The sequence below is a fragment of the Hippopotamus amphibius genome, chromosome 10 (assembly GCF_030028045.1).
Source record: "Hippopotamus amphibius kiboko isolate mHipAmp2 chromosome 10, mHipAmp2.hap2, whole genome shotgun sequence".
Classification (NCBI taxonomy): Eukaryota; Metazoa; Chordata; class Mammalia; order Artiodactyla; family Hippopotamidae; genus Hippopotamus; species Hippopotamus amphibius.
Genome location: NC_080195.1, coordinates 29,350,103 through 29,372,344, shown reverse-complemented (window position 1 = coordinate 29,372,344; position 22,242 = coordinate 29,350,103). Strand labels below are relative to the sequence as shown.

General features: G+C 46.7%; 1 protein-coding gene across 1 annotated transcript; it reads left to right on the top strand.

The window, feature by feature from the left end:
• The first annotated feature begins 2,502 nt into the window (after positions 1-2,502).
• Positions 2,503-7,063, top strand: GOT1L1 (glutamic-oxaloacetic transaminase 1 like 1). Its single transcript, XM_057697631.1, has 9 exons — positions 2,503-2,726; positions 3,395-3,576; positions 4,302-4,413; positions 4,676-4,785; positions 4,999-5,091; positions 5,185-5,335; positions 5,820-5,985; positions 6,462-6,604; positions 6,866-7,063. Exons 1-9 carry the CDS (start codon positions 2,612-2,614, stop codon positions 7,015-7,017), a joined length of 1,224 nt encoding a protein of 407 aa, XP_057553614.1. The 5' UTR covers positions 2,503-2,611; the 3' UTR covers positions 7,018-7,063.
• Positions 7,064-22,242: the final 15,179 nt, after the last annotated feature.

Here is a 22,242-nt window from a genome sequence, read left to right as displayed (position 1 = left end):
GTCCAAACACCATGAGGCTCTAGTTTAGGGGGTCTCAGTGCTGTGGCCAAGGAGGGAGACAGGTAAAAACTGAAGGAACTATTTTCAGGGAACTCTGAGAGTGACAGGCGTGTGCTGGCTGCTTTGGTAGGTGGCAGTCTGTGGTTTTAGAGGCTTCAGAAGAATGAACCCTTGGCATCCACATTGATGTTGTGTGGCTATCAGCATGGTTGCCAGTACCTGTGGCAGTGGACCCAATGACATCCTAAGAAACAGGTGTCAGTGAGGGGCTAGGAATGGATGAATGTGAGAGTGTTAGTCCCAAAGTCACGCAAGAACGCCCCAGGAATGGTCAGGATTTGGGGCCACGAACACTCCATCCCCAGTTACTGGCTGCTCAGCTTCCAGACAGAGCTTCAGGCGCAAGCCAACCACCCCCTCTGTTATCCGCCACCCGCTGTCACTCTCCGTAGCCTGGCGTAGTCCAGAGAGGAGCCTTGCCAGCTTTCCTCTGCTGCTGAGACAGCAATGGGGACCATGGATGTTTAACAGGTTTGGAAGCATGAGGCCAACAAACATAAAAACAGCCGTTAAAGATGGTGGTTCTTGGGGACTTCCCTGGTGGTCCGGTACCTTCTAATGCAGGGGACAAGAGTTTGAAACCTGGCCGGGGAACTAAGATCCTACATGCTGCAGGGCAACTGAGCCCTCATGCCACAACTAGAGAGAAGCCCTCATGCCGCAACTGCTGAGCCTGAGTGCCACAACTGGAGGAGCTCCCGCAGCATTTCCTAAAAGAGATGCTAGGTGTTCTCAGAAATGGGAGAGGGGAGAAGGGATGCTGGGAAGGTGGTCAGAAAGTGTTCCAGTATACGGATATCCCATTATTGATGTAAACATTCCTTCAGTAATTGGTGTTTAGTTTATATGCAAATAGAGCTGCAAAGTAAATTCCTCAAATGTATATCCTTTACACATGTGCTACATCGGCATTTGCTCCTGTGCTCAGAGTCAGTCCGAGAACAAAGCGGAAGCATCCGGAAAAGCAGAGCCAAGGGAACCACAGAAATGGAGCTGGAACTCTGATGACTCACTACGCTCTGGTTTGAATGATGAGTGAAGTCAGATGTACCCTGGCCTGTCCAGTTATAGAGCCAATAAATTCCTTCTCTTGCTCAAGCTAGTTTGGGTTGGGTTTTTTATTACCTGCTGCATGAAAAGTTCTCATTGGCACAAATGTTAAAATTCTCACAACTGAAATGGGTAGTGAAAATGTATGATGAAAAATGACTTGGCGATTTTTATATCCATCATCTTAAAATACAAACCTCTTAGAGAAGAAACCAGAAGGGGGTACACCGAAATGTTAACTGTGGTTGTGGATTGATTTTAGGACATTGGTGTTCTTTGTTATAGTTTTTTTAAGTTTTAAAGTTTTCTACAATAATAGGGTTAACTTCTACAATCATTTATCTCAAGATGGGTTCCCTGGAAGCACAGGCTGAGACAGGGATTTGGGGCATGCGATTTGCAGAGGGAGTGCCCTGTAGGAGGAACCTGTAAAGAAGTGAGGGAAGCAGGATTGTGAAGGGAAGGGGGCCATGCAAGAATTGGGGTCCTGGGTCAAGTCTGGCCTTGACCTGATTGGGGGGTGGCCCCTGAAGTGCAGATTGAGCCACACGAATCCCCCAAGTCAAGAGGGCTGGCTTTTTTATGCCAAGATTAGGCAGTCATCTTGGTGGGGTTGTAACCTGCCAGGTAGTTTCCTGTTGCCAAGCACAATCTGGAAGGTTGATCTGAAAGATCAGCCTTATCCACCAGCAGGGCTGGTAAAGGTGTCTGGGTGAGACACCAACAACATCCGCAACGATCACAAAGTCATTTGGGAGAAAAAAAAAAATCAAAATGCGAGACTGATCCTACAGAGGCCAACACTTTCTGCCCTTGACCTCTGCCTTCTACTCTTGCTGCTTGGCCACCACTGAAACAGTTAGCAAATGTAGAAGTCTTGGCTGTAAATAACAGAGAGATAGGATTGGCTTATAGAGCTGCATATTATACTCTTTTGAAACATAGGACTCTTTGTGAAAATAACTGTGGAAGAAAACAGTGCTTTCTTTCTATGTTTTTAAAAAAATCTGGATCTCTGAGCATAATGAAAGTAGAAGCTTTTAAACGTACTCCTCGACTCACGTTACTGTTGGGTCTGAGGTTTTTGCATCTGAAGGAGAAGCCCTCACCAGGCTTGTGGCTGCCTGTGTTGTCCCATTTTCTAAGGGGCTGACTTGTTATTTTGGATTAGGTGACTAGAGGAGGCAGTGAGTTAGGGAGAAGTGCCTGGAAATTCCAGATCCTCCCTACACCCTCCCCCAGTCCTCTCTCTTAGAGGGTTCTCCCCAAGTGTCTTGGAATATTCCCATAGCCCTTGAGGATGGCCACCGCGGAGACAGTGAGTGGTGGTGTTCTGTTGCTCTGGTGACCAGTTGTCTGGAGCCTCTGCCTTGGAGCTGCCAAGGTTCTGGGAAGAGGCTGATCTGTCTGGCCCAGACTTGGAGGAAGGCTGCTGGGCAGAAGCCTTTGGGAGAAGAGCACAGGAGTAGAAGCATAGTCTTGGCTCTACTTTCCCTAAACAATGCCCACTCTGTCCGTGTTCACGGATGTGCCCCTAGCCAAGAAGCTAGAAGGCAGCTTGCTAAAGACCTACAAACAAGATGACCACCCTAACAAGACGTTCCTGGCCTATAAAGGTAGGTGCCTCGTAGTTTTGGAGTGTGAGATGTAGTGTACTGTCATTGCCTGTAGGAGAGCAGTATCCCACTGCCACAGAGGGATCGGGAGAGATCCCAGGCCTCCGCAGACAGAGAGGTCTGTTCCTGCTAACAGAATTGCCCAGTGGGGAAAAGAGCAGAAAACCCCCCGGATCATTCTGTGCCCTCTGCCCTTCTCCGCGGGTTCCCGGATTTGGTAAGAGCTGTATCCTACCCTGTAGCTCTATGCTTGGGGCCTAAGTGGACACTGTACTTTCTTCATACTCTTCATTCTACCCCCTCCCTTCTCTGATTCTGAACCAAGAATGGCTCCTAAAATGGACTGTCTGGGATGCAGCCAGCCCTTGCCACGGTGAAAGTCAGTGTCACCTTTGTTCAATCTCATGTACCTATAACTCTTGCATTGTCTATCATTTTTGCCCTTTAAATGACATAGGTTTCTTTTTTTTTTAAAGATGAAAATTAGACACATTCACTAACAACACATTGTTTTTATAAAGGGGGAGAAGGAAAGGAAAGTTGTCTTTTCCTAGGCAACTTCCCAAAGCCCCAAGAGAGGCAGGACAAATCTGTGGGCTGTCTGCAGAGCCCAAAGTCGCAGGCACCGAGGTGGGCATCCAGAGCCCCCTCTTCTTTGCCCCTCACAGTCTGCATGACTAGCGAAGGCCAACCCTGGGTGTCGTCCGTGGTACACAAGACCCGAATGCAGATCGCCCAGGATCCCTCCCTGAACTATGAGTACACGCCAGTGACGGGCATGAAATCATTCATCCAGGCCTCCCTGAACCTCCTCTTTGGAAAGAACAGCCAAGTCATTGTGGAGAACAGGGTGAGAAGCAGGGCCCTTCCCTTACCCACGGAGACACAAGGAAGAGAAATCGGGGATTGGGGATTGTACAATCGTAAACCTGAAAGAAATCTTGGAGGGCCCCTTTGAGGCTCAGAGAGTCCCAAGCTTGGTCACTGGAGGGCAGAGACAGGATCAGGACCCAAAGCCAGGGCTCTCCCCACCAGCCCACATGCTGATGGGCAAGCTCTTCAGGAAGGGGATGATCTGAATCTGAAGTTGTGAAGGTATCACCATCACTCTTTTTTTTTAATGGTTTTATGTTTTTTAATGGTTGAAAATCAAAAGAGGGATAACATTTTGGGACACATGAAAACTATATGAAATTCAAATTTCAGTGTCCAGAAAATGTTGTTGGAACACAGCCACGATATTTGTTTGTCTTGTCGAGAGCTGCCTTCTGCTCTAAAGGCAGAGTTGAGTAGTTATGTGGCCTGAGAGCCTAAAATATTGACTACTTGGCCCTTTGTAGACAAAGGCTGCCCATGCCTGGTATGGACGTGAGCACCATGAGGGTGGAGGGTGCTCTTTTTGCTCCCAAGGCATCCCAAATGCATAGTATGTGCCTGGTTGAATCAGTCAATGGAAGTGTATGTGTTGGAGCACATTGCCTTGACCTTCTAGAGAAAGTGATCCTCCTTCCCCAAATTTGTCTGGGAAACATCAGTGCCCGCAGGTGCTACTTTTGCTTATTTTTTTGCTGGCAGGCAGGGGGTGTGCACACTGTGGGTGACAGCGGTGCTTTCCAGCTTGGGGCCCAGTTCCTCAAAACTTGGCGTCAGGATTCTCCAATAGTTTACATCATTTCTTCTCAAAAAGGTGAGTGTTAGGCACATCAGGGCGACAGCAGACCCCTGTCCCCTGTTCCCGACTCCCACCCCATTTGCAACCTTCACTGTTGTCCTCCGCACTCTCTGTCATGAAAGAAATGGTGGACAAGCCAAGGTATGCTTGTCCTTTTCCTGTCATTGTCCTATCTTCAGCCACTGACCACCCCCCAGCCCTAGGCTCATTCTCTGGTGAGTCTGCCTCCATCTCTCTACTTGCCATATACTAGCTGGTGGGGGCTGTTTTCCCACAGAACCGCATGGACCCATCTTCCAGGACATGGGCTTTACCGTTTATGAACACACCTTCTGGGACTCCATGCAGCTGTGCTTGGACCCCAACATGCTCCTCAATGTGGTGGAGGTAGAGGTGCCCCGCTCAGAAACTCCTCCCCAGAACCAATTTACAATTTTCCCTTCCTCCCCTCCCCACCCCATTCATCCAAGGCCTTTTCTAGGCTTGGATTTGTAGCCCTTTAGTAGGAACCAACATGGAGGACCACGCCTCCTCCCAATGTCCCGGTGCCACGACCTACGTGGTAGGGGAAGCGCCTGACCAGACAGTCTCTACCTGCAGCAGGCCCCGCACGGCTCTATCTTTGTGATTGGGAACATTGGCAACTGCACGCTAACACAGAGTCACTGGACACAGTTGATGATCCTGATGAAGGTGAGCCCGCCCTTCTGCTTGGCTCTCCACCCTCTCACCACCTCCCGTGCCTCCACCAGTCCCTTCCTTTTGTCACTCTCCTTTCTTCTACAGAGCAAGCAGATATTTCCATTTTTTGACATTCCCTATCAAGGTTTATCCACCGGTGACCTGGAAGAAGATGCTGGATTCTTACAACACTTTGTGTCTCAAGGCTTTGAGTTCTTCTGCAGCCAGTCTCTGTCCAAGAATTTTGGCATTTATGGTACAACATGGGCAGAAGAGAAAGGAGGGCATGGTGGTGCCCCACCTGGGCACAAGTGACGTGTTTGACATCTCCTACCCTCTGGAGAGAACCAGGGCCTCCAGAGAGGGCACCATAGGCAGAAGGGAAGGGCACTGAGCTACGAGTCAGATTCTGTGGTACCATCTCTGCTCAGCTGCTAAAACTGACTGCAGTTAAATGATCTCACCCCCCTTAGGATTCTGTTTCTTCAACTGTAAGATGAGGGGATGGGACTTTGTGATCTTTCAAGCCCCTTCCACCTTTAAGGCTCTTACTTGTGGCTACTTTTTTCTACAAGAGGAGCCTGTGGCAACTTCCTGGGGCCTGGATGCCAGCTTGGCTGGACTGGGTGGAGGGCCCTGAAGTCCAGCCGTCTCCTCTGCAAGGCTGGAGGCAGAGACTGAGGGCATGGCCCGGGAATGGTGGGGGAGGCTGAGATAGGCTGTCTGTCTCAATGCTGCAGATGAAGGAGTGGGGATCCTCGTGGTGGTGGCACTCAACAACCAGCTCCTGCTGCACGTCCTCTCCCAGCTGATGAACTTTGCGCAGGCCCTGTGGCTAAACCCTCCTACCACGGGTGCTCGCATTATCACCTCTGTCCTCTGTAACCCTGCTATGCAGGCAGAATGGTAAGGGGGAGGTAGGGGGCAGGCTGGGTGGGCAGAGCCTCTGGATACTCGCTGACCCACAGGGTGCAGTGGCTGCTTCTCTTCCTGCCCATGTTGCCTCTTTGCTCTTTACTGAGGAGCCACTGTGTACCAGTGGCAGTGGCTATGCCAAGCGTTGCCCAGCCTTGGGTGGGGGGGGCGGTGGTAATAGGATGCTCTTTTTGGACACAGGTCAAATTATTATTGAATCGTTTGAACGTTTCCAGATTGCAGGAGGGTATGAGGAAGCACCAAGGGCCTGCTGCTCTGGCAAAGTCTGCCTGAGAGTCTATTTTGCTTGCTTACTTTAATACGGGCTGAAACCCCCTCCCACTTATAATCATCCCAGGTGGATGCCTGGCTCCATCACTTTTGAAAGGAGAAGAGGAGAAAGGGAGGAGGTTGAGGGCTCGGGGAGACCTTATACTCTTAATTTCTTGCTGTCCTTCCCTTGGCAGGAAACAGAGTCTGGAAGGGGTTGTAGAGAACATCATGATGACCAAGGAAAAGGTGAAGGAGAAGCTCCGGCTCCTGGGAACCCCAGGCTCCTGGGATCACATTACTGAGCAGAAGGGGTCCCATAGCTACCTTGGACTCAACTGTAAGTGTCTAGGAAGAGACAGCTTCCCCCTTTCTGACCCTGCATTTGGGCTTGTATTTGAGCATAAGCTTCATGGACTAGGTGACCAATCCCTAGCTTCACCCCAGGTTTTGATTCTTTCCTGAGGAAAGTAGAACTGCTTTAAAGAATCTTCTGGATCCCCAGAAATGCTGACACTCCCTAGCCTCCATCATTCACCCTGGGTCAGAGGGGAGCTAGAGGTGGCTACCCCAGGATCTGAGACCCTATTGTTCTCACCAGCCCAACAGGTGGAATACCTGGTCAGGAAAAAGCATATCTATATCCCCAAGAATGGTCGGATCAACTTCACCTGTATCAATTCCTACAACATAGATTACATCACTAAGAGCATCAATGAGGCTGTCCTCTTTGCAAAGGACTCAGAGGAATAGCTTCTGAAAGTAAATGACTCCTGATTGAAATAAAAGCTTTAGTCTTTACAAAACTCCTGTGCTGATTTCTCACTGCTACAATTCATTTATCTGCAAAGCACTCCCTCTCTCTCTCTCCATCTATTTATGAAGCATTGGTCTGGCCTCAGCAAAGAGGGGGGAAAAACCCAGAGAAGAAGGGAATATTTCTGTTCATTGATCATCTCATATTTGTTGAGCACCTATCATATTAAGGCCCTGATCTGGTGTCTTAGTCCATTTGGGCTCCTATAACAAAATATTAGAGACTGGGTGGCTTATGAACAACAGAAATTCATTAAGATTCTTGGAGTTCTGGAAGCTGGGAAGTCCAAGATCAAGTCACCAACAGATTCAGTGCCTAGTGAAAGCCCACCTCCTAGTTCATAAACTGCATCTCGGCTGTAACCTCACATGGTGGAAGGAGTGAGGAATCTCTGGGGAATCTTTTAAAAGGGCACTAATCCCATCCATGAGGGCTCCACCTTCATGACCTAATGACATGCCAATACCATCACATTGGGGATTAGGTTCCAACATATGTATTTTGAGGGACACAAACATTCAAACCATAGCATCTGGGCATCAAAAGGTATACAAAAACCAGGCACAGTCCAGTTCTTTTTCTCAGGAAGTTTACAGTCTAGTTGGAAGATGAGCCTTAATCACATGAAACAGAAGTGACTATAGGGTGTCTGTTAATACATGGGACTCTGCAAACTCCCAAGATACTGAAAGGTATAAGAAGACACTGTTGCTGCTCTTATGATGCCCTCCACACCAGCTGGGGAAGTACAACTCACATGGTAAAAATGGAGTTAATCATAAAAGGTGACATGCAATAAATGCTAAGTAAGTTTCAGAAAAAGGTTAACACAGCAGGACTTAGTTGCCCAAACTCCATACCTTCCAAGGGGCTTCAGGACTGACCCTTGGCCAGTTCCTGGGAAATGAAATCTGAGCCCTTGGAGTTCCCTGCCTGATGAGAGTGGTTTTGTATGATGAAGCCCTTGAGTCACGCTGTGTCAGTTTGATGTCCGGGAGCTGGAGACTGAGTAGTTAGGGTCAGTTATGCAGGCACTACATGCCCAGGTGATTGACCCCCAATAAAAACTTTGGATATCAAAGTCTTGGTGTGCCTCCCTGGCAACACCTCACACATGTTGCCCCACATTGGTGCTGAGAATGTCTGCGCAATTGGAATGGGACAACTGGACTGGAAACTGGAAGCTTGTGCTTGGTATCTCCTGGACTGTACCTTATCTGCCTTTTTTCTTCACTGATTTCAGTCTGTATCCTTTCACTGTAATAAACTGTAACCGTGAATGTAACAGTTTTACTGAGTCCTGTGAGTCTTTCTAACGAATCATTGAACTTTGGAGACTCCTAAAACACGCATTAAATTAGGTGCAGAAGTGTGTTTAGCCCAAGGATTTAAGCAAGTCCACACTCATCTTCCTTGCTTTCCCTGAAGATTGTTCTTACAGGAAGTGCAGACAGGTGAGTAGCCTCATGGGGTTGGGCTTAAGATCTCCAAACCTGTCTGTCAAGGCTGGTGGGCTCCTTCCTGGAAAAGAAATAGCACCTTTACCATAAACTGTAATTCTTATGAGATGAAGCAGAGATTCTGTCTACAGCTCTCATAATTGAGGAGGATTGCAAGTAAGTTCATGGCGCAAGTGGGGCCATCTCCTTTGGTTTCCTGATGCTTAGAGATGAATTTATCTTGAGTTCCCGTGTTTATCCACAGATGAAGATTCTTCTTTCAGGTCTTCTGAAGATTCGCTTGTCCCCAGATTCTAAGGGCTTCTAGCCTCAATGTCAGAAGATCTCTAGAGGAACCCTCAGTGCCTTGGGGTAGCATTTTTAACCATTCTCAAAGCATGAAGATAGAATTTATTCATCCAGTTTCTCCCAACCTCCTGAGCCTAATAAAATAATTCTAGTGACTTTTAGCTTATGTAGATAAGAAAGCTTTGAACAAACGAAGCTTGGAACTGCCCATGAACTCTCCTAATAGCTTACATGAGATATGGGGATTTTGGTATCCCCAGCCCAGAAACCTGGCAGGATTTGGGAAGAGAATACCTTTTCACACTTCGTTCCTAGTTGGCTTCAGGTGTGCACTTTAAATCTCTCATATTCATTTAAGACTTCCTTGAAACTAGTTTCTGCCTTGATCACCTCTTTTTTTAATAGAAATAAATTTCATTTTTAATTTTCCAAAGTAAAAGAAGCTGTTGACAAGACTTAGTTGATACCTAGTTACCTCATACAGCTTTTTTTTTCTTGAAAATACTAAAATACACTTGCATTGTATTCTTTAGAAATTAGACTAGAAGATACTTGCATTTAACAAGTTCTGTGAAAAACATTCTATCACATTCATGTTTTTCATGATACTGGAAATACTGAGTGATATATGAGGGTGAGTCAAAAATTATCCTCACTGTGGCTGTAGAATTTATTTTAATTAACTTTTAGAAAATACATCATTTTTTGACATAATCTCCTTGCTTTTCAATACACTTTGTCCCAAGCAATATACTCTGTCAGCAAGCTTTCATATTCCCTCATTAAAAAACGTTTTAGGGAGGAAGAATCAAGATGGCGGAGTAGGAGGACGTGCACTCACTCCTTCTTGCAAGAGCACCGGAATCACAACTACTTTCTGAACAACCATCCACAGAAAGACACTGGAACTCACGAAAAAAAACCACCCCACATCCAGAGACAAAGGAGAAGCTGCAATGAGACGGTAGGAGGGGTGCAATCGCATTAAAATCAAATCCCATAAATGCTGGGTGGGTGACTCACAAGCTGGAGAACAGTTATATTGCAGAAATCCTGAGGGTTCTGAGCCCCACGTCAGGCTTCCTAACCTGGGGGTCCAGCAACAGGAGGAGGAATCTCCAGAGAATCAGACTTTGAAAGCCATAGGGATTTGATTGCAGGACCTCCACAGGACTGGAGGAAACAGAGACGCCACTCTTGGAGGGCACACAAAACAGTGTGCTCACCAGGACCCAGGGGGAAGGAGCAGTGACCCCATAGGAGACTGAACCAGACCTACCTGCTGGTGTTGGAGGGTTGCCTGCAGAGGTGGGGGGCAGCTGTGGCTCACTGAGGAGACAGGGGCACTGGCAGCAGGGGTTCTGAGGAGTGTTTATTGGTGTGAGCCCTTCCAGAATCCACCATTAGCTCCACCAAAGAGCCTGTAAGCTCCAGTGCTGGGTCACCTAATGCCAAACAACCACCAGGGTGGGAACACAGCCCCACCCATTGGCAGACAAGTAGATTAAAGTGACACTGAGCTCCACCCACCAAATCAGATTAAAGTTTTACTGAGTTCCACCCACCCAGCCCAACCCACCATCAGTCCCTCCCATCAGGAAGCACCCACGAGCCTCCTAGACAGCTTCCTCCACAAGAGGGCAGACAGCAGAATCAAGCAGTATCAGCAGTATTTCAACTTGTGAAACTGAAAATCACAGCCACAGAAAGACAGAGAAAATGAAAAGGCAAAAGACTTTGTACCAGATGAAGGGACAAGATAAAACACCAGAAAAACAACAAAATGAAGAGGAGATAGGCACCCTTCCAGAAAAAGAATTCAGAATAATGATGGTGAAGATGATCCAGGACTTTGAAAAAAGATAGGATGCAAAGACCGAAAAGTTGCAAGAAAAGTTTACCAAAGACCTAGAAGAATTAAAGAACAAACAGAGATATGCAACACAATTCCTGAAATGAAAAATACACTAGAAGGAACCAATAGCAGATTAACTGAGGCAGAAGGATGAATAAGTGACCTGGAAGACAGAATGGTGATCATCACAGATGCAGAAAAGAATAAAGAAAAAAGAATGAAAAGAACTGAAGACAGCCTAAGAGACCTCTGGGACAATGTTAAACGCACCAACATTCGCATTATAGGAGTCCCAGAAGGAGAAGAGAGAGAGAAAGGACCTGAGAAAATATTGAAAGAGATTATAGTTGAAAACTTCCCTAACATGGGAAAGGAGATAGCTACCCAAGTGCAGGAAGCGCAGAGAGTCCCAGGCAGGATAAACCTGAGGAGAAACACACCAAGACACATAGTAGTCAAACTGACAAAAATTAAAGACAGAGAAAAGTTATTAAAAGCAACAAGGGGAAAAATGGCAAATAACATACAAGCGAACTCCCATCAGGTTAACAGCTGATTTCTCAGCAGAAACTCTACAAGCCAGAAGGGAGTGGCACAAAATATTTAAAGTGATGACAGGGAAGAACCTACAACCTAGAATACTCTACCCAGCAAGGATCTCATTCAAATTCGATGGCAAAATCAAAAGCTTTACAGACAAGCAACAGCTAATAGAATTCAGCACCACCAAACCAGCCTCACAACAAATGCTAAAGGAACTTCTCTAAGCAGGAAACATAAGAGAAGAAAAGGACCTACAGAAACAAAAACAAAACAATTAAGAAAATGGTAACAGGAACATACATCTCAATAATTACCTTGAATGTAAATGGACTCAATGCACCAACCAAAAGACACAGACTGGCTGAATGGATAAAAAACAAGACCCATATATATGCTGTCTACAAGAGACCCACTTCAGACCTAGAGACACATACAGACTGAAAGTGAGGGGATGGAAAAAGATATTCCATGCAAATGGAAATCAAAAAACTTTTTAGGCTGAGCTGTGAGCTATGAAGGCACTGCTGTCTTCACTTCAACAGAAGTGAATCTTCGTCCTCATAGGGCTGCTTTCAGAGGACCAAACAGGTAAAAGTCCAATGGAGCAAGATCAGGACTCTAGGGACGATGCTTTAACACCTCAAAATGAAGTTTTTGCAGAGCGTTGACCATGTGGGCAGAAGTGTGTGGACATGCACACCTAGACCACAAAAAACGAAGCACTGCACCCTGCTCTTCTTTCATGCAAATCACAAGTGGGGCATCTATTTTTGCTCACACCTCAGTTACAAATGAACTGATGTAACACGTTCACACCTGCACAGCAGTGACTGGGGGAACAGTAGCCTTGAATGGAAAGCACTGATAAGACAGTGTGGTCAACAGAAGTTTCAATATAACTCGTCTGAATGGCAAATAAAGCATATGAAACGCTGTTCAACATCAGTAGTCAGAAAGGAAATACATAGTATAAGACGGACCATACTAAGTGTTGGTGAGGATGTAGAGGAACTGAAACTCTCATACACTGCAGATGGAAACATAATTATTATATCGTTCAGCTATTCCTTTGCTAGGTATTTACCCAAGAGCAAAGAAATACATGTCTCCACAGAATCTTGTACATGAATGCTCATAGCAGTTTTACTGTAATAGCTAATAACTAGAAACAACCTAGATGTTCATAAACAGGTGAATGGATTTGAATGGGTTAACAAATTGTGGTATATTTATACCACGGAGCACTACTCAACACTAAAAATGAAAGAACTACAGACATACATGACATGAATGAATCTCAAAATAATTATGCTGGGTAAAAGAAGCTAGACAAAACAGTACATACTCTGTGCTTCCATTTCTTTACTATCCTAGAAAATGGAAACTAATCTATAGCGACAAAAAGATCAGTGGTTGCTTGAGAGGGAGGGATTACCAAGGGTCGCAAGGAAACTTTTGGAGGTGGTAAATATGTTCACCATCTTGAAGGCAGTGATGATTTCACAGGTGAATACAGATGTCAAAGCTTATCAAATTGCACATTTTAATTAGTTAATTAATTAATCAATTTGGCTGCATTGGGTCTTCATTGCTGCACTTGGGCTTTCTCTAGTTGTGGTGAGTGGGGGCTACTCTTCATTGCGGTGCATGGGCTTCTCACTGCCATGGCTTCTCTTGTTGTAGAGCACGGGCTCTAGGCACGAGTACGGGCTTCAGTAATTGCAGCACGTGGGCTCAGTAGCTGTGGCTACGCTGCATGTGGGATCTTCCCGGACCAGGGGTCGAATCTGTGTCCCCTGCATTGGCAGGCAGATTCTTAACCACTGTGCCACCAGGGAAGTCCCAAATTGCATATTTGTAAAATGTGCAGTTTCTTGTTACGTCAATTATACCTCAATTAAAAAAAATACATGAAAGGAGTGATAAAGAGTGAAAAACTCATGGGAGCCAGTAAATTAGAGGTCTTGAAATCAGAAAAGTGTAGAGATGATGGTCTGCAGGCAGGAAGTATGAAGTCAGTATTTCAGTCATGGTACATTTTCTGATGATACAATGATTTGGGTGGGCCCATGTGAGTGGGTGGCTGGGTGAAATGAGGCTACTGGTGTACAGGAGGACCATCGGCTCATTTCTTGAGCAGAAGTCTTGCTTTATGTTCTGAAAGAAGGAAGTTTTTCTTGCTACCCTGCCTAAATAGATTACTCTTTGATCCAGCAATTCCATTTCTCAGAGTTTATTTTAAGGGAATAAAGAAATGCCCAAGAATGTGTATGTCAATATGTTTATTATCAAAGTTTTATATGATCAAAAATTGATATCTGACTAAATGTGAAACGAGAGGATTGGTTAAATAAATTGTATATATGCTTCTGAATACTGTATCCTCGTTAAGAATGAGAAGATAAATGCCATTTTAGTGACCGGTAAAGTGAGGCAGAAGCATACAGTAAGGTTAAGTACGTGGACCCTGCCACTTCTTACATGTGTGGCCTTTGGCGAGTCACTTAACTTTTCTAGGACTGAGCTTCCTGTGAGATGGGTTATCAGTCAGCAGCTGCCTCATTGAGCTTTAATGAGGATTAAATGAATTAATATGCGTAAAACACTTTAGAATAGGGCTTGGTACACGGTGAGCACCATATTAAGAGTTAGCTATTATTATAATACTCATGATGCCTTAAGTGAAAATTAGGCTACAAAACAGAATGTACCATAGAGCTCCATTTTTGCAGGCACATTATATTAAAAATTAATATATATTTATATTCAGAAAAGTCTAGAAGGATATGCTTCCAAGACATCTCTGGGTGATGCAATGATGAACAACATTCCTTTTTTTTTTTTTTTGTAGATTGTAACTTTTGTTACTTTCCTATAAAAACTACTTTTATTGGAAGAATATGTATTCAGTGATTCTCAGTGATTGGATTTGCATAGCTTTTGGAGAAATAAACTTTAAAACAAAAATACTGAAATAAATTGTTAACTTTTATTTTAAAAGTTTTATGAACAGAGATTTTATAGATTTATCTAATGAAAATTTGTGAACATCTTAAGAGTCCAACAGTAAGGGTATAGTGAAGCAATCATGTCAGTTTAGTGGAATATTATGCTCCCTTAAAATGATCACTATTAATAGCAGGTAATATACTCATGCCATCAGGGAAATACTTATATAATAAGTGATCAAAGAAGAATACAAAATGCTAGGACTTCCCTGGTGGCGCAGTGGTTAAGAATCCGCCCTGCCATTACAGGGGACACGGTTCAATCCCCGGTCCAGGAAGATCCCACATGCCCGTGGAGCAACTAAGCCCATGCGCCACAACTACTGAGCCCGCGCTCTAGAGCTCACGAGCTACAACTATTGGGCCCACACGCCGCAACTACTGAAGCCCGCGGGCCTAGAGCCCGTGCTCCACAACAAGAGAAGCCCCCCGCAATGACAAGCCCCCGCACCAGAATGAAGAGCAGCCCCCGCGCACCGCAGCTAGAGAAAGCCAGCACAGAAATGAAGACCCAACACAGCCAATTAAAAAAAAAAATCCATGCATGTAAGCCAGGGATAATATGAAAAACTGAAAACAGTGATTTGTTGGAATGGTAGATGGTGGGTAATTTTTCCATTTCGATTTCTTCATCCAGAGGTGGGATGGAATACCTTTTCCCTTCTTGTTCCTAGGAGCCTGTCTTCCTTTGCAACGCAGCCTAAGACACTGGAGGCGTGGAGATCTCGGGTGAGTAAATTGTCAGTAAACACGTCCGGCTCTTCCAAGGAGTCCGGACTGTGACAGTGACCATTTCCATCATAGCTAATGGTTGTGGAACGCTACCTGGAGAGGAACAATTCTAAGCGGTTTACGGCCATCTTCTCATTTAATCCTCGTGACAATTCAGGCAGGTAGATTCCTGTTATGACTATTGTTATTGTTATTGTCAGCTTCGTTTACATCTCGGTGAGCATCAGTAACTTGCCCAGCCCAGGTCACAACGCTGATGAGGGCTGCAGGGGCCCATGCGCTTGGTGCCTTGACCCCTGCTCCAGCTGCTGTCTTCCCCCATGCAGGCTCCTCCCACCAGCCCTTCCTTCTCGCCCCCCAAGGGCTCTGGTCCCCAACCTCCAGGAGGTAGTAAATACCCAGAGCAGGAGGCCCAGAGGGAGGCTGCTCCGGCCGAGAGGAGCCTCCAGGGTCCGCGCGCCCGGAGCCAACGGTACAGCCTGCGCCTTGCGGAGAATCGAGAGCTGCAGGACTGCGGCTCCTCGGAGCAGACAGTCCTCGGAGCAGAGGGGAAAGCTTGCTCACGGTGGGGCTGATGCGAACAAAGAGACGAAGGAGCGGGTAGGAGGGAGGGACCGGTCCACAGGATTTCTTAGGACGGGAAAGCCCAGCGCGAGGACGCGGGCACCACTAGCCGCTCAAGAGCAGTCGCTGCCGGCGAGGCTGCAGGGAGGCCGGGTTCCAGACACTGCGGCCCCGGGCACCGCTGACGCCGCCGGGGACCTGGCTGTCCCAGGATTCTTCAAATATCAGATGTGTGCGTGATGGGGAGAAGCGCGCCGGGGAGGAAGTATTCCAAAATGCGGTCATCTCCGCCCGGTCCCCGAGCTGCCGTCTGGGATCTTGGCCTTCAAGGGAATCCGCCTCTGTCGGTGCCCGGCGACTCCAAGGTTATCCCCGCCTGGGCAAGCTGGGATTCCAGAGGGTTCCAGAGGGTTCCGGGGACGGGTGTCTCCGTGTTTCTACTCAAGCTTGCGGGCGCCGAGGCCAGCAGTTGGTAAATGCGCGCGCTGAGCTTTCCCGGCATTTTCAAAACTGCCTTCTTCCTTTTTCCATCGGTTGTGGGCCCGCAGCAAGACCTAGCAGTAAAAGAAAACCCGTGGGGTTGTTCCCGATTTTCACTGGTCGACAAGCGGCTGTGGACGCACCAGGAGAAGCCTGAGCCCTGGGCACATCTTCCAGGAAATCCCCTGCTCCGCAGGCAGAAGTGGCCCTAGGCGCGGCTCCAAATCCCGGGGCGCGCGCGCGTGTGGTGTGTGTTGGGGGGCCCAGGGTGGGGAGGACGCCCATATTGGGTCCAGGAAAGTCGAGGAAGGGGTTTTATGGTGGGGCAAGGGCGCAGCCTACCCGACGGAGCTGACCTAGGAGACCTGGGCGATACCCGGGGCCGAGCATCCGACGGCGGGCTGTGGGGTTACCGGGCCAACCACCAGCCAGTGGATAGAGGGGAGCCTAGGGGTGGGAGAAGGGCATTCTCTACCTAGGAATCGGCCTGGGACCCTGGACTAAGGCTGGGGCTCCCGTCCCTGGACAAGGCCTGGAGGGCTGACCCGCGGTGGGATGCGCGGTAGGGGCGGTGGTGGAGGATGGCCTCGGACGGAGCTGCACCTGACCGCCCCCAGCAGGCCTTCGTCTTGCCTCTCGATTCCCCTCCTCCCTGGGCTCTAGGGTCTTCCCGCGGAAGCCAAATTCGTGTGCTCGCCTACTCCCCTCTGTGGACGTGTAACAGGGACCCGCATCCCACTCGGTGATTTGGGATCTAAGCGCCATTCTGTCACTTGCTCACCACACTCTAGCCACGCCGGTCTTCTTCCAGTTCCTCTGACACAAAAATGTTTTCATGTCTCAGGGCCTTTGCACAGTCTCTCCTGCCAGTAATGCTGTCTCTGCTTTTTGCAAGGTCAGTTCTTTCTCATCGTGTGGGTCCCAGCTCTCAGCTTAAATGTCGTCCCCCTCACCAAAGGCTTTTATGTAATCATCCTACAAAGTAAGTTCACCCCTCCCCCCAATATATTTTATTTCCTTTCCTGCTTGTTTCCTTTATACGTCTTGCCACACTTTGTATGTATTTTGCTTTATTCTCTGACTTTGCCAATGTAATGTAAAAAAGCACAAGGAACATGTTTGTCTGGTCAAGCCTGTGACTGGCACAGAATAATATCACAAATATTAGTGATAGCATTTTTATTAACTAATTGCCTCCTTTCCGCATAGAACATTAGAACCAGAATATGTCTCCTGGGATAGGGCAGTTCTGCAGAAATCTGTGCTATATGCAGCAGTCCCAATCTGTCAAGGTGGAGGGTTGGCACCTAAATGTGATCTTCGTTCCCTGAATCCAACCTCAGAGACAAAGTCAGCTACCTCTTCGGGGCAGGATTACCAGGCCCTCACACTGGGATTCATGGTACTGATGAAAAAGATGTGTATGGCAATCAAGAAGAACTTGAGCTATGAGACAGAGAATAGAAGGTTAGAACTGGGGGGAGAATGGTTGTTGAAATTGGTACCAGGGTAAAGATGAAAAGAGTTCTGGAGTTTGGTTGCACAAGAATGTGAATGTCCTGCTACGGGACCGTACAGCTTAAAACATGTACATTTTATACTTTATAGCACAGGGAACTCTTCTCAATACCCTGTAACAACCTATATGGGAAAAGAATCTAAAAACGAGTAGAAATATGTGTATGCATAACTGATTCACTTTCCTGTACAGCAGAAACTAACACATTTGTAAATCAACTATCCTCCAATAAAAATTTTTTAAAAACATGTAAATTTTATAACGTGTGTTTTATCACTACTGAAAAAAAAGTTACTGGACAACAACACATCCTCCATGAGAACTTTTAGGGGGTCTACCCTGTCGGACCCTGAGCTGCTAACTTCCCTTCCTACCAGGAAGTACAGAAGCTCAATTACAGAATTTGGGTTTAGGACCAGTCTTATCAATGGTATGTTGGTGTTGGAGGGGTCATTGATGCGGTGCTGGGGACGGAATTAGCATCAAGCTAAGGGATGTTGGTAGGTTTTGGTGGAGTGGAGGTTGGAATGGGGTAGGCAGGGGCCACAAAAGAGAGGGTGTAAGGCCGGCCTGCGGGAATGTTCTGCTTTGCCTCTGCTTCCCTGCCCCCCGCCACCCCCCCCCCCACAAGAGTCTCACAGGCGCAGTGGGAAGGAAACTCATTCCACTCTAAGTGGGACTCTGCAAGGTTCACCCACATGGACTCTCTCCCATTTCCTGACATTTGAGACAGTAGGTGGTGCTGTTTAATAAACTTGGGAACCAGGAAAAAAAACGAACCCTGAATTTTACACTTGAGAAGTGGGGCAGCTCTAGCCTGGTAACTCTCTCCTTCCATCTGCCAGTGCAGAGGAGGGTGGGGGAAATGGAAATCTTCTTCCTTTTCAACTTCTAAAGAACTCCTCAGCTAGGGAGGCCCCAGGGAGGAGGCCAGCTGGGATCTGCTCTCAGGTGTACTTCCCACATGTGCTGGCATCCCAGATGTGTTTGGAATGTGGTTCAGGTGAAGTCCTGGGTGGTGGCCACCTGCAGCTCGTCTGGGAGGGGTAAGGAAATTCAGAGGCGTTCTCACACACCCCTCCATCAGTCAGGCTGACTCAACCCCTACCCAGCTTGGGGGTGGCCTCGATCGATGGCTTTGCCTACGCCCTCTGATCCTAGGAGACCCCCTTTTCGTAGGAAGCTCAAACTGCTCTGAGGATTCTGCAACGCCACGGTAAAACAGAGCAAACACTTGAAAGCCATCTCCTTAAATGTATTTTTAAATGTGGGGCTTTGGTCCGGTGAGTGCAGGTTCCGGGAAGCATGCGTGGGCACTTGGTGGTGAACTGCGGTGCTTTCCCCCTGGGTCAGGGCATTGGATGAGGTAGGAGGTCTCCTTCTGTCCTGGGAATCCGGATCCATTGTTTCCCTGGGCTTTGTCCCCAACAATGACAGGATTCTGGGGAATGAAAACAACACTGGTTTGACAGCTTCAGCAAGTTTTAAAAAGCCACAGGACAGAGCCCTGCGTGCCTTTGGGGCTCCACGGGCTATCAGCTCACTCTTAGCACACTTTCACGCCCCCTACCCTCATTTTCCCTCTGCCTCGCCTTTCCCATGCTGTTCTAATTTACGTTCTTTAACTTCATTATGTGGTTTCGCAAGCAGCCTTACATCCTTTTTGAAACAGGGCAGGGTACAAATAAATAGAAAGAAAAACACATCTCTAAAAGGTTAGATGTTCTGATTTTGGCTGAACCTTGTGCTAATATAAGAAAATGACTCCATCCCTTCGTCACCATAACATCCAGAATCTTCTCTGATTGACAGCAGAGAGAGGATCTCCTTATGAAAAAAGGTGATAGAACTGCCCAGCCTTGACTTTGGCCCCTGGCTTTCCCGAGGCCTCCCCCTGGCATCTTTCTAGGGTGGCTGTTGTTACCACCAAGCTTTAGGGTAGGGTGGGGGCTGGGGATGCTGTGTCCCTTTAACCATTTTGCTGTTGTGGACTCATGACCTTTCCCTTAGAAGTCCCTGCAGAGCTTCTAAAGCTCTAAACCCAGAAGGTCAGGACATTTGAAATGACTTCTTAAAAAACTATGAGATAAGCAAAATGGAAGCAGAAAATTACATGAAACTACGTCATCCAAGTGATGGCTACAGATTTTTGTTTCATTTTCCATTAGAGGGGCCCCTCTCCCCTAACCTCTAGCGTGCCTCTAGTAGTGCTACCATCTTAGGAGGTGCACACACACACCTCTTCCAAGTCTAGAGCTAAGGGAGCAAGGCCTAGACAGAAAGAGGGAATGTCCTTGTCTGCAAACCCTCTCCTGTTTCTATTTTCTATCTGAGCATCTGCTTCTCTCTCTCTTTTTTTTTAATAAATGTATTTATTTATTTATTGGCTGCTTTGGGTCTTTGTTGCTGCAAACGGGCTTTCTCTAGTTGTGGCGAGTGGGGACTACTTTTTGTTGTGGTGGGCAGTCTTCTCATTGTAGTGGCTTCTCTTCTTGGGGAGCATGGGCTCTAGGCTCGTGGGCTTCAGTGGTTGAGGTGCACGGGCTTAGTTGCTCCGTGGCATGTGGGACCTTCCTGGACCAGGTATGGAACCTGTGTCCCCTGCATTGGCAGGTGGATTCTTAACCAACTGTACCACAAGGGAAGTCCCAGGAAAGTTTTCTTAAACAGGACACAAAAGCACTAACCATAAAAGATTGATAACTCAGATTTCATTAAATGTAAGAATTTCTTTTCACCCAAAAACACCACTAAGAGAGTGAAGAGGCAAGCCACAGAGGGGTAGAGAATATTTGCATGAGTTTTTTTGGACAAAGGTATAATACATACACATATATTATACGTATCTTATGAATCAACAAGACAGACAACTGAAAAGAAAAATGGACAAGAGAAATGAATAGGCATATCACAAAAGGGCAAATCCAAATGGCCCCCCTTTGTCATCAGGGAAATACAAATTAAAGGCACTTCACAGCCACCAGAAGGACTAAATACGAAAGGTTGACAATACCAAGGTTGACAAAGATGTGGAGAAACTGGGTCTCTCAGACACTGTGGATGGAAGTATAAGCTGGTGTCAAGGCTTTGAAAAATGACTTGGAGCTCTCTCTTAGCGCTAAACATATAGCCACCCTGGGACCCAGTGATTCCACTCTTAGGTGTGTGTGTACCCTTATGCGTAGGTACCAAAAGACATGAGAATGTGCAGCAAATTTATTCCCAATAGGCCCCAGTTTCCAGTGGCTGCCGCACCTGGTGGCTTAAAGCAACAGTAATTTATTCTCTTGCTGTCAGTTCTGGAGGCCAGAAGTTCAACTGTAGAATGAAAAATAAACTGTGGTAGAGTCACACCATGGAATACTACAAAACAATCAAGATGAACTCATGACCGCTACGTGAACACCATTGGTGAATTTCCTAAACATAATACTGAGTGAAAGAAGCCAGACCCTGGGGTCTGGACCCTGGCAGTCCAGTGGTTAGGACTCCACGCTTCCCCTGCAGGGCACACGGGTTTGATCCCTGGTCAGGGAACTAAGATCCCGCATGTTGTGCAGCATGGACGAGGGAGAAAAAAAATAAAGGTCAGACCCCAAATAAATATGTAATGTATGATTCATTTACATAATGTTTTTAAAAATAGCAAGACATCTGTGGGGATAAAAGTCAGGGTAGTGGTTACCTTGGAAAAGAGGGGGCCTAGTGACTGGAGGTGAACCAAAGGGAAACTTCTGCAGGTGCTGACTCTGTTCTATTTCTTGATCTGGTTGGCGAAATTTCACCAGGCTGGAAACTTCTGTGCACTTTTCTGCATATAATGTTTACAGTATATTTTCCTTTCCTCTTCTTTCCTTGACTATAGCCATGCTGTAATGCTATAATAAAGTTTGTTTTAAAAAACCTGTTCCTATGTGAAACATTTTTCTTCCATTTGCATCTTTTTTTTTTTTTCCTTTCTTTTTTTGGCCTTAGTTCCCCAACCAGGGATCGAACCCATCCCCCCTTGCAGTGGAAGCACGGAGTCCTAACCATTGGATCACCAGGGAAGTCCCTCTTCTATCTTTTGAATACACTAGATTTCAATACATTTGTTTATTAAAATTGTGGATGATGACAGTGTTTTCTTTCTCTTTATGGGTTTAGGTGGTACCCTCTCTCAGGAATGTTTGTTTAAAGGACATATATATATATTTTTGGTCCAAAACATTTTGAAGAAAACTTGAATTGGAGGACCCATTCCTGCCACAGAAAGGGCTCTTTTGCAATTCATTTCCCCAGCTGTTCTATAAGACTTTAGTGTCACTGTTCTTCCTTCCTGAAAGCAACCCCCAAACTTGGAGTGTGGATGGTTGGGATGGGGGTGGGGAATGTTACTCCCGGGTGAATGATTCAGACTTAGGAGTGGTGTTATTCATCTTAGGATGGGTAAGGGATAGGATTTCCCAAAGATGCTCAGAGAGTCATAAGAGGTACGATGGGGGCAGGTAGGAAGAGGGCACTTAAGGAGAGAAGCTGGTTGAAACCTGGTGCTGTCCTCAGAGGGAAGCCCTGGGTAAAGGGCTTTATTCTGGTGCTTGGACCTCACAAAGCATCAAGCGCTGGGCTTAGCTGTAAGCTTCCAGGTCTGTATGATAATTCCTTAGGGGGTCAAAAGTCCACGAAGCCATCAGCCTTGTGCCATGTGTTGTGGCATCAAAAGGGAAGAGGAG